Source organism: Paroedura picta, chromosome 11 (assembly GCF_049243985.1).
Source record: "Paroedura picta isolate Pp20150507F chromosome 11, Ppicta_v3.0, whole genome shotgun sequence".
Taxonomy (NCBI): domain Eukaryota; kingdom Metazoa; phylum Chordata; class Lepidosauria; order Squamata; family Gekkonidae; genus Paroedura; species Paroedura picta.
Window position 1 is genome coordinate 40,896,600 of NC_135379.1, and position 13,589 is coordinate 40,910,188.

The following is a 13,589-nucleotide window of genomic DNA, read 5'->3' on the forward strand; positions in this document are numbered from 1 at the left end:
GGGTGGAGACGGTGGGCCCCCCCATCCGGCCGCGCGTGGCTCTTTTAAGCAGGGCCTCGCTCGAGCGCGATCGGGAGACGATTCGCTGGGCGCCCAAAGGAAGCTCGGCGGCGGCTGTTTCCAAATGGAGAATTGAGCCCGGGAGCGGCGCCTTGAAGGCCAGCCACGCCCACGGGAGCTCCCACCGGGGACAAAGCTTCGGGGCCATGCAAGGAAGTGCTTTTGCAAGCATCGCAGCCAGGAGAAGGGCTCTGAGCCCTGCGCCCCCCGCGCCTGATGTCAGCAGACGTGCATTCAGGCTGGTCATGCTAGCCTACTAGCCGGATCAGGCTGAAGATCCTGGTACTTCCCTTTTAGGACACTGGTTCTCAACCTTCCTAATGCCTCGACCTTTTAATACAGTTCCTCATATTGTGGGGACCCCCAATCATAAAATTATGCAAGTGTTCTTTCACAGAAATTAAACCGAAACTGACCAATGACGTGAAGATCCGTTGTTCATGATGATTGTATATAAATCGGGTTTTTTTTTCAGTTCTGCCTCTTGTCCCACCATGCCCATCCCGCACTTTTCTGCTGTTCCAGACAGATGAACGCTCTATCTTGATCTGCCCTGCAAGGCTGTTGTGTGGATGGTGCCGCCCTGGCCAAGCTGCTTTGCCTTGCTGCAACCCCTGTCAAAGGGTTGTTTGACCCCCCAAAGAGGTCCTGACACCTAGGCTGAGAACCACCGTTTTAGGCCATACATGGGCTGGGCCAAGGGGACCTGAGGGACCGTCTCTCTGGATAGAACCCACAAAGAGCTCCATGCTCTGCCACCTCTCTGGCTTGACCTCCCCCTGGGTCAGAGCCTTCTCCACCCTGGCCCCCACCTGGTGGAACAAGCTCCTGGGAGAAGTCCAGGGCCTGTCACAGTTCCGCCAGGCAATGGGTTGAGGGACAAACAGAACAACAACGTCGACTGGGCCCTTGGAGCAAAGAAAAGGGCAGTCCTGGACTGACCAACCTATGGGATCCAGTTAGTTGTCAGTGTTGCTGTTGACATTTTAATTAAGAAAAAAAATCATCACCAAATGTTACTGTTACTACTGATGTTATCCTGCTGTCATTACCGGGCTGTGTTTTTCCCTGTTTTCTGTAAATCACCCTGAGCTGGGAGGGGAGGGGGGTATTGAAATATAAATAAATAAATTGACAAAAAGGCATTGCTTTGATATTCTTGTTTATTGAGTACTTCTATTTCTTGACACAAAAGTACCAGATATGATCCGAGACTATCTAAACTAGATACCAATTTAATTAGAAACCATACTTCAGTTAATAAACAATTGACTCTTATGTTTAGAAAAATCCTTCAAAACAGTGCAAGTTAAAAGCGAAAGAAGATATTAAGGTCTGAGAACTATAAATCATTTTTCAGAGGAAATTCAATTTGTTAAAGAGAAAAACCTAACTCTAGAAACAAGATGGATAAGGTCAATATATAATTTGAAACTAAGACAGGATAACTTGGCTCTCTTGATTCTTAAACAGAAAGAACATTTCTTAAGACTGAGAGGTATTATCGATATTAAGGGAGAACGTATAAGATAAATAGTGGTTAATGCGTTTGCAGGATTCCTTAAATTTCTGGAAGAAGATATGTTAATAGAAGTGGATTCTGTTAACAGAGTGCATTCCAGATATGCAACATCTGAGGAAAATTCTGAGGGTCGCTTTGATCCACTTTGTGAAGAAATCTACTAGAGACAGAATCCTACAACAACATTCCAAGGTGAAACTTAAGACTGCTGGAAAGAAAGTGATAATTTTGACAAAAGTCCTACAAAGAATTTTATGGGGAGGAAAAGATTATGTCTTTATGACAGATGAACTCAAGCAAAAACATATTACATTTTTATGGGAAAGGAGTCATCTTTAGATTTCAAAATCACAGATTTAGACTGAACTCAATCTCCAAAGCAAGTGAATTTGTTGAAAGATATAGAACAGAGTGGGAAGTGTTAGAAATCCCACAATCATTACATCATGTTCACATAAACAACCAAAAGGTTCAAACAAAAGACCAGCAGAAAAGAGATGGTCAAAAAAGGGACTTTGTTACTACTGTAACTTGAATATGAATTGCCAATGTTTGAACTAGAATATAATGTCTTCCAGAAAGGGGGGAGAAAAAATAAAACATTTAGTAGGTTTTGAGGGATAATGAATTGTAAAATAAATATGGCACTCTAAATATGTGACAATGGCTGTGAGAATTTATATGTATATAACTGGAAACATATAAACTTATAATAGAAGACTGGATTGTTAAATTGGCTGAAATATTTGGCTTGACAGACTTTAGTTGCAAGCCTTGTCTCATGGGACAAGAAACAGTAAGACCATTTCCACACTGGAGGCTCTGCGCAGGGCTGCAGGCTGGATTTTGAGTCAAGGCAGGTTGCCCCACCTCTTCCTGCTACACAAGGGGAATTATTTGGCCTGGTGCACTTCGTCCACTCTGGATTTGTGCTCCCACAGAGTTGTCAGGGTAACAAGGTTCCAAGTGCGGAAACTGTCTAAGTGATCCTTTTCTAGAACTTAAATTTCAAAATTAGCCATCTCAAGAAAGGAATTGTGATTTAAATATCAGAATTTGAAAATCCAGACATTTTAACATTTTGGTTCAGCAGTATTTCAGGTCTCACAGAGTGATCATACATTTATTTATATATTCAAATATTTCCTTGCCTCATTTATATGCTCAAGTAAACACAAGTTAGTTTACAACATGTACTGTTTCGTTGAAAAAATTAAATGGCTTTCATACATAACAACAGCATTCTAAATATCCTCTCTAGTAAAAAAAAAATTCCGAGAACGAAGACTCGCAGGTTTCAAGAAAAAACGATATATTTCCACAGGATGTTTTTGTGATTCCTGTGCTGTTGCTTGTCATGTTTAGCATACGATCCAATGAGTCACAACAGAAATAGAATAAACATTCTGAAATCAAATCAAAGCTGGGATTCTAGAGAATCAGAAAATTAAATTTGGGGTATCCCCCCCCCATCCCATTATTTCTGGATAACATCTAGTAGAATTTCCTTGGAAAGCCTCACTGGACTGCTATGGGATGAACTGGAAGAAATTTCCATGGAACTGTATATCCAGGTTTCTTTTATCCTTCCATCATTAATGGCGTAGCTTGCGTGAGTCCTCGATAATATAACGTGTATTACATAATTTGTGAACCAACGTAGCCGAAAATCTATCCAATCTATATCTTTTCTCTGACCCAGATAGCAGGAGGAAAACACTTCCATGAATGTGGGAGAGATTAATAAATTGGCTCTTCTATAGCCTCCATAGAGCTCTGTATGCATATAGATCTGTAACGTTGCCCTTCCCACAAAGTCAATGATACTTCCTCACAGACATCCATTACAACAGTGGCAACCTTTTTATCACTGGGGACCGGTCAATGCTTGACAATTTTACTGAGGCCCGGGGGGGGGGGTCGTCTTTTGCTGAGGGACGCCGCTGCCTGAGGCCCTGCTCCACTTGCTTTCCCGCCAGCGCCCCTGATGTTTTGCTGCCCGCTGGGTGGCGCTGCCAGCAGCAGCAGTGCCACGCCAAGGGGGAGCCCCAGCCATGGCGGCTGCTGGAGAACACCAAAGGTGAGCCGGCAGCAGAGTGGCAGAGCAGCCCCCAAGGCAGCAGCTGGGGAGGACGAGGAGGAGCTGCGGCCCAGAACCGACTGATCCATGGACCGGTACTGGTCTCCAGACCAGGGGTTGGAGACCGCTGCTTTACAACACAGCTGAGAGCTCATGCTCCCCGGTCGATGGAGTGTAAGTGGAATTTGTTCGTTCTGGAGCTTCCGAATGCAGCACTGGGATATATTTGGAGAGTCTGGGAGCAATGTCCTTTCGGTAACAGCTGCAAATATATTTTCTGAACTTCTCACCAGCGAAGGCATAGATGATAGGGTTGACACAACAATGGGACATTGCTATTGCTTCAGAAACTCCTACGGCTATAGTCAACTTGTTGAAGCTGTCACAGGTGTTAAGAGAAAAAAAATCTGGGAATGTAATGAGAAAAATAGCAATATTGTATGGAGCCCAGAAGATGAAATATACAACCATGATGATAAAAATAAGCCTGATGGCTTTGTGCCTTTTCAGAGTCCTGCATTTCAGCAGGTTCATTATGATCGTTGTGTAGCAGAAGGTCATAACAATTATCGGCAAGATCAGGCCGATGAGGTTGGTTTTTAAAGTATTGAACTTATTCCATTTGGTTTGGTCTGTAAATGAATATTCAGCAGCACATTGCAAGCGGGAGTTTTGCATCTTACATGTGTTGAATACTATCTCTGGCACAGAGGCGCAAAATGCCACACCCCATGTGACGACACTTGTGAGGATGCCATAGACAACCGTCCTGGCTTTTAACGCAAACACCGCATGGACTATGGCCAGGTACCTGTCGGCAGTCAAAAGGATTATAAAAAAGCTTCCACTGAAAAAGCCTGCAAGATAAATCCCAGAAAGGATCTTGCACATTGCCGTCCCAAATATCCACTGTTCCGCTGCGCTATATGCCCAAAATGGGAGTGATAAAATGAAAAGCAAGTCTGAAAGAACTAAATTTAGCAGATAGACATCAGTCATGCTCTTGATTTTTTTGTATCTCATGAGAATCAGTGCAACGAGGGCATTACCCACCAGGCCAAATATGAACACGAAAGAGTAAAGTAGTGGCAGGAAACTGGAACCAAATGTTCGTGCTTTGTCATTTACACATGGTGTATAAATGTTATCGTAGTCGTATGGTGTGGTTTCCATTTCCTCGTACGGAATGTCTGTGGGAGAGTCCATCTTGCAGGTCCCTGAAACAGAAGAAGACAGGCTTATGGGAGAGCCATTTACGCTGGAAGTACAGTAACAAATAATGTAGTCCTAATTTCCATAACAGAACACAGCGACCTTTCAACATTGGAAGAAACAGATATAAACAAAATAGCACTCATTCACAGAGATGTTCTAGAGCAGTGATATTTCAGAGCCAGATTGGTGTAGAGAGCCAGATTGGTGTAGTGCAGTGGTCCCCAACCCCCGGTCCGGGGACCGGTGCCGGTCCATGGCTCAGTCAGTACCGGGCCGCAGCTCCTCCTCATCCTCCTCCCTGGCTGCTGCTCATCTTTGATGCTCTCGGGTGGCCGCCATGGCTGAGGTTCCCCCTCGGCATGGCACTGCGTAGCTGCTGCTGGCAAGAGCCCCCCAGTGGACAGCGGGAAGTCAGGGGCGCCAGCGGGAAAGCAAGTGGAGCAGGGCTCAGGCGGTGGCAGCGACATCCCTCGGCAAAAGACTACCCCCTCGGGCCTCAGTAAAATTGTCAAGCGTTGACCGGTCCCCGGTGATAAAAAGGTTGGGGACCACTGGTGTAGTGGTTAGGACTGCCAACTTCTAATTTGGCGAGCCGGGTTTGATTCTGCGCTCCCCCACATGCAACCAGCTGGGTGACCCTGGCCTTGCCACAGTACTGATAAAGCGGTAATATCAGAAATTGGTGCAGAATGCAGCTGCTAGGGTCCTCACAAGATCATCTTGGAGGGCCCATATCCAGCCAGTGCTGAGGCCATTAAATTGGTTTCCAACTCTGTTGCAGATCAGGTTCAAGGCTTCATACTTGCCTTTAAGGCCATTTACAGTCAGAGTCCTGCATATCTGTGGTATCGCCTGTCTCCTTATGCCCCCACAGGGCCCTTCGCCTTTCAGTTTTGAATCTGCTGGTGGTCCCCGGCCCACGGGAGGTACGCCTGGCCTCAACCAGGGCCAGGGCCTTTTCGGTCCTGGCCCCAACCTGGTGGAATGAGCTGAGAGCCCTGACGGAGCTATCACAGTTCTGCGGGGCCTGCAAAACAGTGATCTTCTGCCAGGCATTTGGTTGAGGCCAGGCTATGGAAGACCTGGGTCCCTCCTCCAACGGCCCTTAACAGCCTCTATGGCCCTAAACGCCCATCCACCTCCTGAGGTCCGTGGGCAGTGCATTTGGTTGGGAAATTGGGGAGAGTACTGAGTGGTTTTAAGCTGCTGGGATATGTGTTTTATCCTTGTTTCATTGTCATTTGTAAGCCGCCACAAGCCAGCATGGTCCGGGAGTGATGTTCAATAAATCAAAATGTAAATAAATAAACAGGTTGCCTGTCTCCTCGCAGTCTGTACAGCATCCTGTAACACTGCACTGTCCTTTCCAGCTGTGTCACTGGAAATGATGGTGCTGCATCCCAGGATGCTGTGTTATTTCCCCAAGACACTCTGGCAAAATCTATAGAGGTTTTTGGAATTCTTGTGGCATCACTAGCATTTACACAACCAGAAATGACATTGTGACATCATGAGATGCTGTTCTGATGAGCCTACGCCCCTGTGTGTCTGTATGTGTATCTGTGTGCGTGTGTAGATTCAGCTGAACAGTGATGTGTGTTTTTTTTCTTGGAACAGAACTGAACGTGGTAAGTTGTAACTTTAGTTTCTGCCACTTGGTGGCAAAATGGTAACATTTTTACCTAAACTGAATGGTGATGAAGTTATCCGTTCAGTCGTGTCTGACCCTCAGCAATTCTATAAGAAAGTTTTCACAATACGTTTCTGTCAATGACTGCTTCTTTCAGTTGGTTCATGGTCATCCCTGAGCCAGCGGATCCTTTGGCGACCACGTTTCCTTTTGCTGCTGACCATGCTGAGCATTATTGATTTTTCTAACAAGTTTGATCTCATGATGTGTCCAAAGTAAGAGAGCTTTAGCCATAATATCTTGCCTTCTAATGACGTAGTTGGTTTGCTCCTCCCTAAAACTATCTTGTTGGGAACTTTGGCTGTCCATGGTATTCGCAGCATTCGTCTCCAACGCCATAATTTGAAAGCATCCATTTTCCTCCTGTCTTCCTTCTTCAGGATCCAGCTTTCGCATCCATAGCTTGTTATGGGGAAGACAATGGCGTTGACTAGCCAGTGCTTTATAATAAGGCTCATATCTTTGCTTTTCCATATTTGGTTCATTAAACTTAAATCTAGTAGCTAATTGACTGAATAACCTGTTTTATACACCTTTCTTAACTTTTTTACAGCTAAGAAACCTCTGAGACATTTTTCAGGCTCCAAGAAACTCCAGAAGTGGCACAATGATGCAGAATGCTCTTGGGAATCACCAATGGGTACACGCCCACCTGGGGCCCCTCCCCTTCCCACCCACTCTAGGCCCGTCATTGGCCATTATGGGATGGGAGGGCAGGTCAATATCGCCATATATGGTCAGATCACCTGATGAATGTTTAACAAATGTTTAACAAAGTCTTTTTATACCCCACCTTTCTCTACCCAAAGGAATTCCAAAGCAACTTATAAACACCATTTCCTTCCCCTCCTCACAACAGACACCCTGTGAGTCAAGTGGGGCTGAGAGAGCTCTGACAGGGCTGCTCTGCGAGAAGATCAGCTCTGAGAGAACTGTGACTGGAGCAAAGTCACCCAGTTGGCTGTATGTGGAGGAGTGGGGAATCAAACCCGGTTCTTCAGATTAGAGGCTGCTGCTCTCAACCACAACCCCAAGGAGAAAGATCATAGGAGATGCCAGTTCCTCTGGGTCCTTGACAGCATCTTCGAATCTTGCTTTAGAGTCTCACTTTGGGTTTAGTTCTGTGGATGAGGTTATTAAAACCATAACCACACAGCATCCTTTCTCTCTCTGCAATGGCTTGAGGACACAAAAGTAGATACAAGAGACTGACAAGGTACCATGAGAGGTAAAAGCCAGGAAGAAAAAAGTGTTCCATGCCCCCAGTGTCCCAACAAAGAGATTATGGTGCAAGGACCCCGCAAACACAGTAACATACCTCAAACTACTATGTTTCAGGTTGTTGTGAGCATAGAGATATTCCCAATGGCCCAGAGGACTACACTGTACAAGTGGTTAACTATGGCTTCCTTAGTGGAGATGGGGAGAGGATGAAGAGGCAGTATGGCAGAGCTCAATCTTGTCTGACCTGAAAAGTTCAATAGGGACACTACTTGGAAGCGAGCTTGCCAAGGAAGATTCTGCAGAGAAAAGCAATGGAAACCACTTCTGCTTCTAACTTACCTTGAAAGTCCCTTGCTGGGGTCGCCTAAAGCAGGGGTAGTCAACCTGTGGTCCTTCAGATGTCCGTGGACTACAATTCCCATGAGCCCCTGCCAGTGTTTTCTGGCAGGGGCTCATGGGAATTGTAGTCCATGGACATCTGGAGGACCACAGGTTGACAACCCCTGGCCTAAAGTCACTACAAGTGAATTAATACTACTCTAAACACACAGATTGGGGATAGAGGGGCTGAAACTCTAAAGCAGGGATGGCCAAACTGTGGCACTCCAGGTGTCCATGGACTACAATTCCCATGAGCACATGCAGGCAGGGGCTCATGGAAATTGTAGTCCATGGACATCTGGAGAGCCACAGTTTGGCCACCCCTGCTCTAAAGAGCACATTTCAATCAGCTGATCTTTCACGGATTTTCTTTATGGTATATTCCAGATTAAATGCAAAGAAGCAGTAGTTTGCTAGCTTGTCTTAAACAGTCCTCACTATTCTTTTATGCAATGGCGTTGGCAGCTTTGTTGATAACGTTTGTTGATAACGTTTATTGTCTGTAGCCAAAGGCCATTATAATCTGATATGTATGACATAACATAATTACTAAAATCAACATGAAAACAATCTAAAACAATCTAAAACGTTAAAAACAATCCACAAAGTGCTAATCAGATAACAGCATTGCCCTCTTCAGATGCAACTCTAGCCTGTATTTTCACAGCTGCTAAAGCAAAGAGTGACATATGCAGCTTTGCTATGCATACTCTGAAGCAAAAGTGCACAGAACTGCTGCCTTTGTTGTACAGAATCAATCAGAGATTAGAGTCAAACCTGGAAGAATTTCCATACGTCAGTAAAAATATGCCAGCTGAATGGCAAAAAGAAACAAATATAGAACAATACAGACGCACTGGGAAACCAATATGGCAATAAAATATCCAAATTGGACTTATATAGAGTCATCTCTCTTCAGTAATTCTTTTATTCTTATTTCACGCAAGTCCCGACGCGTTTCACCTTATAGCTTTTTCTAGCTTCATCCAATTTACCTTTCTTGGCTCTGAAATTCTCAACCCCTCATGAAGTGCATTAAAAAAATAGAGAACTGGATCAGTTATGTTGCTAATACACACACAGCGCAACTGGGGGAACTAGATGTCATATAATGATTGATGTCTTTCACAACCTCTTTGCTTTAGAGAGAGAGAGAGAGATCTTTGACATGAGCGGAGGGCATTGTTGCAATTATTATAAGGCATATAAAAATTAATTGGGCCGGCCCCTGGAGCGCCCACCTAGAGAAGCCAGCCGCGAGGTGCTCTGGCAGCCTTGTGCCCAGACCCTGCCTTGCAGCTGAGAAGGCCACTCCTGCCCTGCCCTGCCCTGCCCTGCCCTGCCCTGCCTTCCGATAAATGCAGCCTCTGGCTATCTTGCTTCCTTTGAAGTTCTCAAAAAAAGATCACCTATGCCCAGCTTCAAGATTCTCCATTTGTTTCCAAGCACAGTAAAATAACCAGGGCTGATTCAAAGGCTCAATTTGTAGAACTGAGTGTATATTAGTCATATTTGTTCTCTGTGCTGCTTGAAATAGGAATTCAAAATCCATTATGTAAAGCACTTTTCTAATAAAATAAAGAGTTTCATCTAGGAATGAAAGGTTACTTGTTTTATAATGACTTATGCTGCATTTGTTTTACTGCTTCATTTAAAAGTAGGGATTCCAATGCAATAGTGAACATCATTCTATTAATTAGTGGTTGCCATTTAAAATTCAATGACTTAGATTCCCCGGATTTGAACTTTATCAAGGTTATTGGTATGAATGCATAAGGGAAATGTGGCCAGTGTCTCATGAGTTCCAGATGCATGGGATTCATGTTATATAATCAATGTAATTTTTTTTACTTTCTAGGAGATTAAAGGAGGACTTAGAAATACAAGTCAGATTTCTAAACCATTTTTGTACATATCCTTACCATTGTTCTCCTTAATATTTGCAAAAAGCCTCTTTGGGCAGAGTGCTATCCAGGACCACATCCTGTGTCCGGCCTGTGCTTCTACCTGCATGGGCCAATCCGGACATGCCCCTGGATAGGGCCAGCCCCTGGATAGGGCCAGTCCCTGGAGCACCCACCTCCAGAAGCCAGCCGCGAGGCGCTCTTTCAGCCTTGCGCTCAGACCCTGCTTTGCAACCGATTAAACTGCTCCTGCCCTGCCTTGTCTTCCGATAAATGTGGCCACTGGCCGCCGATATACAACCCTGACCTGCACAGCCTTCACCCCAGCTGCCAGCACACCTTCTGCCTTTCCCCAGCCCAAACAGCTGCAGGGCCATCAAACCACCAGCCTGCAGAGACAGGATGTCACCCAGCAGTGTCAGGGGCCACAAGTGCCTCGCCCGACCAGCCCGCACGGTTGCAGGGCCATCAGCCCTGCAGCCACTGGGGACAGGGGCCACGAGCACATAGCCTCACCGTCATAATTTCCACCTCTGCCCAGCCTGCATGGCTGCAGGGATGTCAATCCAACAGCCTGCAGAGATAGGACATTGCCCAGTGGTTTCAGGGGCTCCAAACACCTCACCTGGCCAGCATACCTCCCGCCTCGCCCACTGCGTGCCAGCCCCGACGTGTGCTAGGCCATCAACCCAGCAGCCAGCAGGGACACAAAGTCGCCCAGCAGCATCAGGGGCTACAAGCACATCACCTCCCCACCACACCTTCCACCTCACTTGCTGCGCACCAGCTTGCACGGCTGTGGGGACATCAGCCCAGCAGCCTGTGGCAACAGGAGGTTGCCTGGTAGCGTCAAGGGCCAACAGCCACTTGCCCAGCCACAAGGCATTCACCAAGCCTCATGGCCCCCCCCCTATCTCCCCACCACCATGGTCGCTCCGCTGCCATCCAGCTTCACCCACCCAACCACCCCCAGCCCGCTGGCCGCGCCCCCCAGGCCGACTCCAGCCCCGTCATCAGGACAGCCTGCAGAAACTCTCTGTACATTGCTGAGTGCGCCCTCGGGGCAGAGGGGGGAATGCTGCTAGAGCCCAGTGCATTCCAGCATGGAATAGGCTTAAATGCTAGTACATACAAACATACATACATACATACATACATACATACATACATACATACATACATACATACATACATACATACATACATACATACATATAGTTGCTGTTTATTTGTATAAATGACAAACAACACAGAGCCCAAATAGACTTACCAGTTAACCAGCTTTTAACAGGTGGATGCAGAAAGCTCGGTCCTTTGAACCAGACACACTCTCAAAAAGCAGACCAGATACTTTGCAGAAATAAGAAACAATCCTTTCCTGTGTGAGGAAAGAATCATTCAAGTTTTTCAAATGGCTGTCAGACACATTTTCTCTTTAAAAAAAGAAAGAAAGAAAAGAAACAACCCAAGAAAGTTCCTCTCCAAGAATAACTCCGTGCCCCGCAAGCATGTCAAAAATCTGCTTCCTTACCTCTGAAGAACACTCTGAAAACGGCAGATTGTCTTGCTGCGCTGAGGATATTTAAAGACACAGTCTTGGGCGAGAGTGCAGATGATCAAAGAAACATCTCAAATGTTTTGTCAACATGTTTGGCCATTCAAGGTCTGCGATGAACCCAAAAATAATCTGTATGAAAAATGTGTTCCTCTACATGTCTTCCCATATCTGTGGAGTGGAGATAATGATATCCGAAATAATCATGTGGCTCTCGAACTCGCTCTTCTTCCAGCAAACTCATAGAGCTGCATGGAGGCAGGTCCCTCCGGTTCAGCTGTAGAGCTGCTTCTGCAGTTCTGTGGAGTGATGCTTACGAAGCCATGATTTCAACAGGGTGTGGCACTGGCCTCCTACATAGAAAGATTGCACTTCCTAGCTTAGACATTATGAGCCTCTTGTGGCGCAGGGTGGTAAAGCAGCCGACGTGCTGTCTGAAGCTCTGACCATGAGGCTGGGAGTTCGATCCCAGCAGCCGGCTCCAGGCTGACTCAGCCTTCCATCCTTCCAAGGTCGGTAAAATGAGTACCCAGCTTGCTGGGGGGTAAACGGTAATGACTGAGGAAGGCACTGGCAAACCGCCCCTTACTGAGTCTGCCATGAAAATGCTAGAGGGCGTCTCCCCAAGGGTCAGATATGACTCGGTGCTTGCACAGGGGATACCTTTACCTTTACCTTTTTAGCTTAGACATTGTAGAGCAACCAGCCTCAAAATAGGAGCCCACTGAGCAATCTGGAGCCCCCATTCATATATAGAAATTCAAACCCAGCTGCTAGGGTTTGGAGCTGCTTCTGGCCTCAAAGAGTTTTCATAAAGGCATTTTCCCCATTTAATGCTCAGTATCTAGTCCTGATAGAGTTGCCAGGTCTCCCCTGGCCAGTAGCGGGGGCTGGGGGGACAAGGTTGCCACCTTCAGGTTAGAAAACCCATGGAGATCTGGGGATGGAGCCTGTGGAAAGCAGGGACCTCAGTCCCATAGAGTCCACCCACCAAGGAATACGGAACTGGTTTCTGAAGATTAGCCATATTCAATCTTTGTTTGGCCCTAGATGTCACATCTCTTTATGCCAATATTCCCATAGAAGAGGCACGTACTATTATTGAAGATTCTCTGGACTCCTGCCCAGACCCATTACCACAAACACATTTTCTTTTGGACCTATTCGACATTATTTTGGGACACAATTTCTTTCCTTTCAACAAACATTTTTTCATACAGATCCACGGAATTTCAAGGATACTCAAATCACCCAATCCTGGATGGGTGTGTGTGTTCTTGCATTGATGTGTGCTCTCAATCACCATGCATGCATATCGGCCACTATTACAAAAACGTTTTTCTGCATGGGATTTACAACGTGCCCCCATTGAACCTTAAACCATAAGGTGTGTTTAGGTGCTGGGGGGCAGGAGAGACAAGGAAGGTGGGGGGAGGTGGAGTCAATGTTCAACTTTCTGGAGCATCCCCAGAAAATGGTTGCTTTTGTTACTGCACATTTGCATTATAACGTGATTGTATTCAAAAAATTTTTGAAACATACAGAGGGAAAGGAGAAGGGCAGGAGGAGAGGCAGATTATTGATCAGAGTTGATACATAGAATCATAGAAATATAGAGTTGGAAGGGGCCACACAGGCCATCTAGTCCAACCCCCTGATCAACGCAGGATCATCCCAGAGCATCCATCATCACTTGAGGTGGGAAATGGAAAAGAAAGCCGACTCAAATCCTGAGCTTCCTCATTGGATGAATACAAATTCTCTCCCAGGGGAAGAAATCAAGTTTTACAAGGTTTCTCAAATAGCATGGCAAACAGAGAGTGCATTCGGATCTGCACCTTAACAGCAAGATCTCTGTGTGAAAGGTTTGTGATTCTGTGGAACTTTAGGGCATCTTTTGTGGTATTTTTCATGGCTGTGGAAACACTCACAGAGAGGAGAACAAGCTACTTTGGGTT

At 45.9% G+C, this 13,589-nt stretch overlaps 1 protein-coding gene and 1 long non-coding RNA gene across 4 annotated transcripts; one reads left to right on the plus strand and one right to left on the minus strand.

Moving 5' to 3' along the window:
- Positions 1–1,205: 1,205 nt before the first annotated feature.
- On the minus strand, positions 1,206–11,924 carry LOC143820187 (C-C chemokine receptor type 5-like). 3 transcript variants are annotated; one of them, XM_077302665.1, is made up of 3 exons: positions 11,608–11,739; positions 11,347–11,454; positions 1,206–4,879 (listed from the first exon to the last, which is right to left on the minus strand). In XM_077302665.1, exon 3 carries the CDS (start codon positions 4,866–4,868, stop codon positions 3,795–3,797), a length of 1,074 nt encoding a protein of 357 aa, XP_077158780.1. In that variant the 5' UTR covers positions 4,869–4,879; positions 11,347–11,454; positions 11,608–11,739; the 3' UTR covers positions 1,206–3,794. The 3 variants fall into 3 exon arrangements, with proteins under 3 accessions (XP_077158780.1, XP_077158782.1, XP_077158781.1); XM_077302667.1 differs by lacking the exon at positions 11,347–11,454 and having other exon boundaries at positions 11,608–11,924; XM_077302666.1 differs by lacking the exon at positions 11,608–11,739 and having other exon boundaries at positions 11,347–11,483.
- On the plus strand, positions 6,397–11,775 carry LOC143820189 (uncharacterized). Its single transcript, XR_013225267.1, has 2 exons — positions 6,397–6,505; positions 11,368–11,775. It is a non-coding gene; the product is annotated as an uncharacterized LOC143820189 (long non-coding RNA).
- Positions 11,925–13,589: the final 1,665 nt, after the last annotated feature.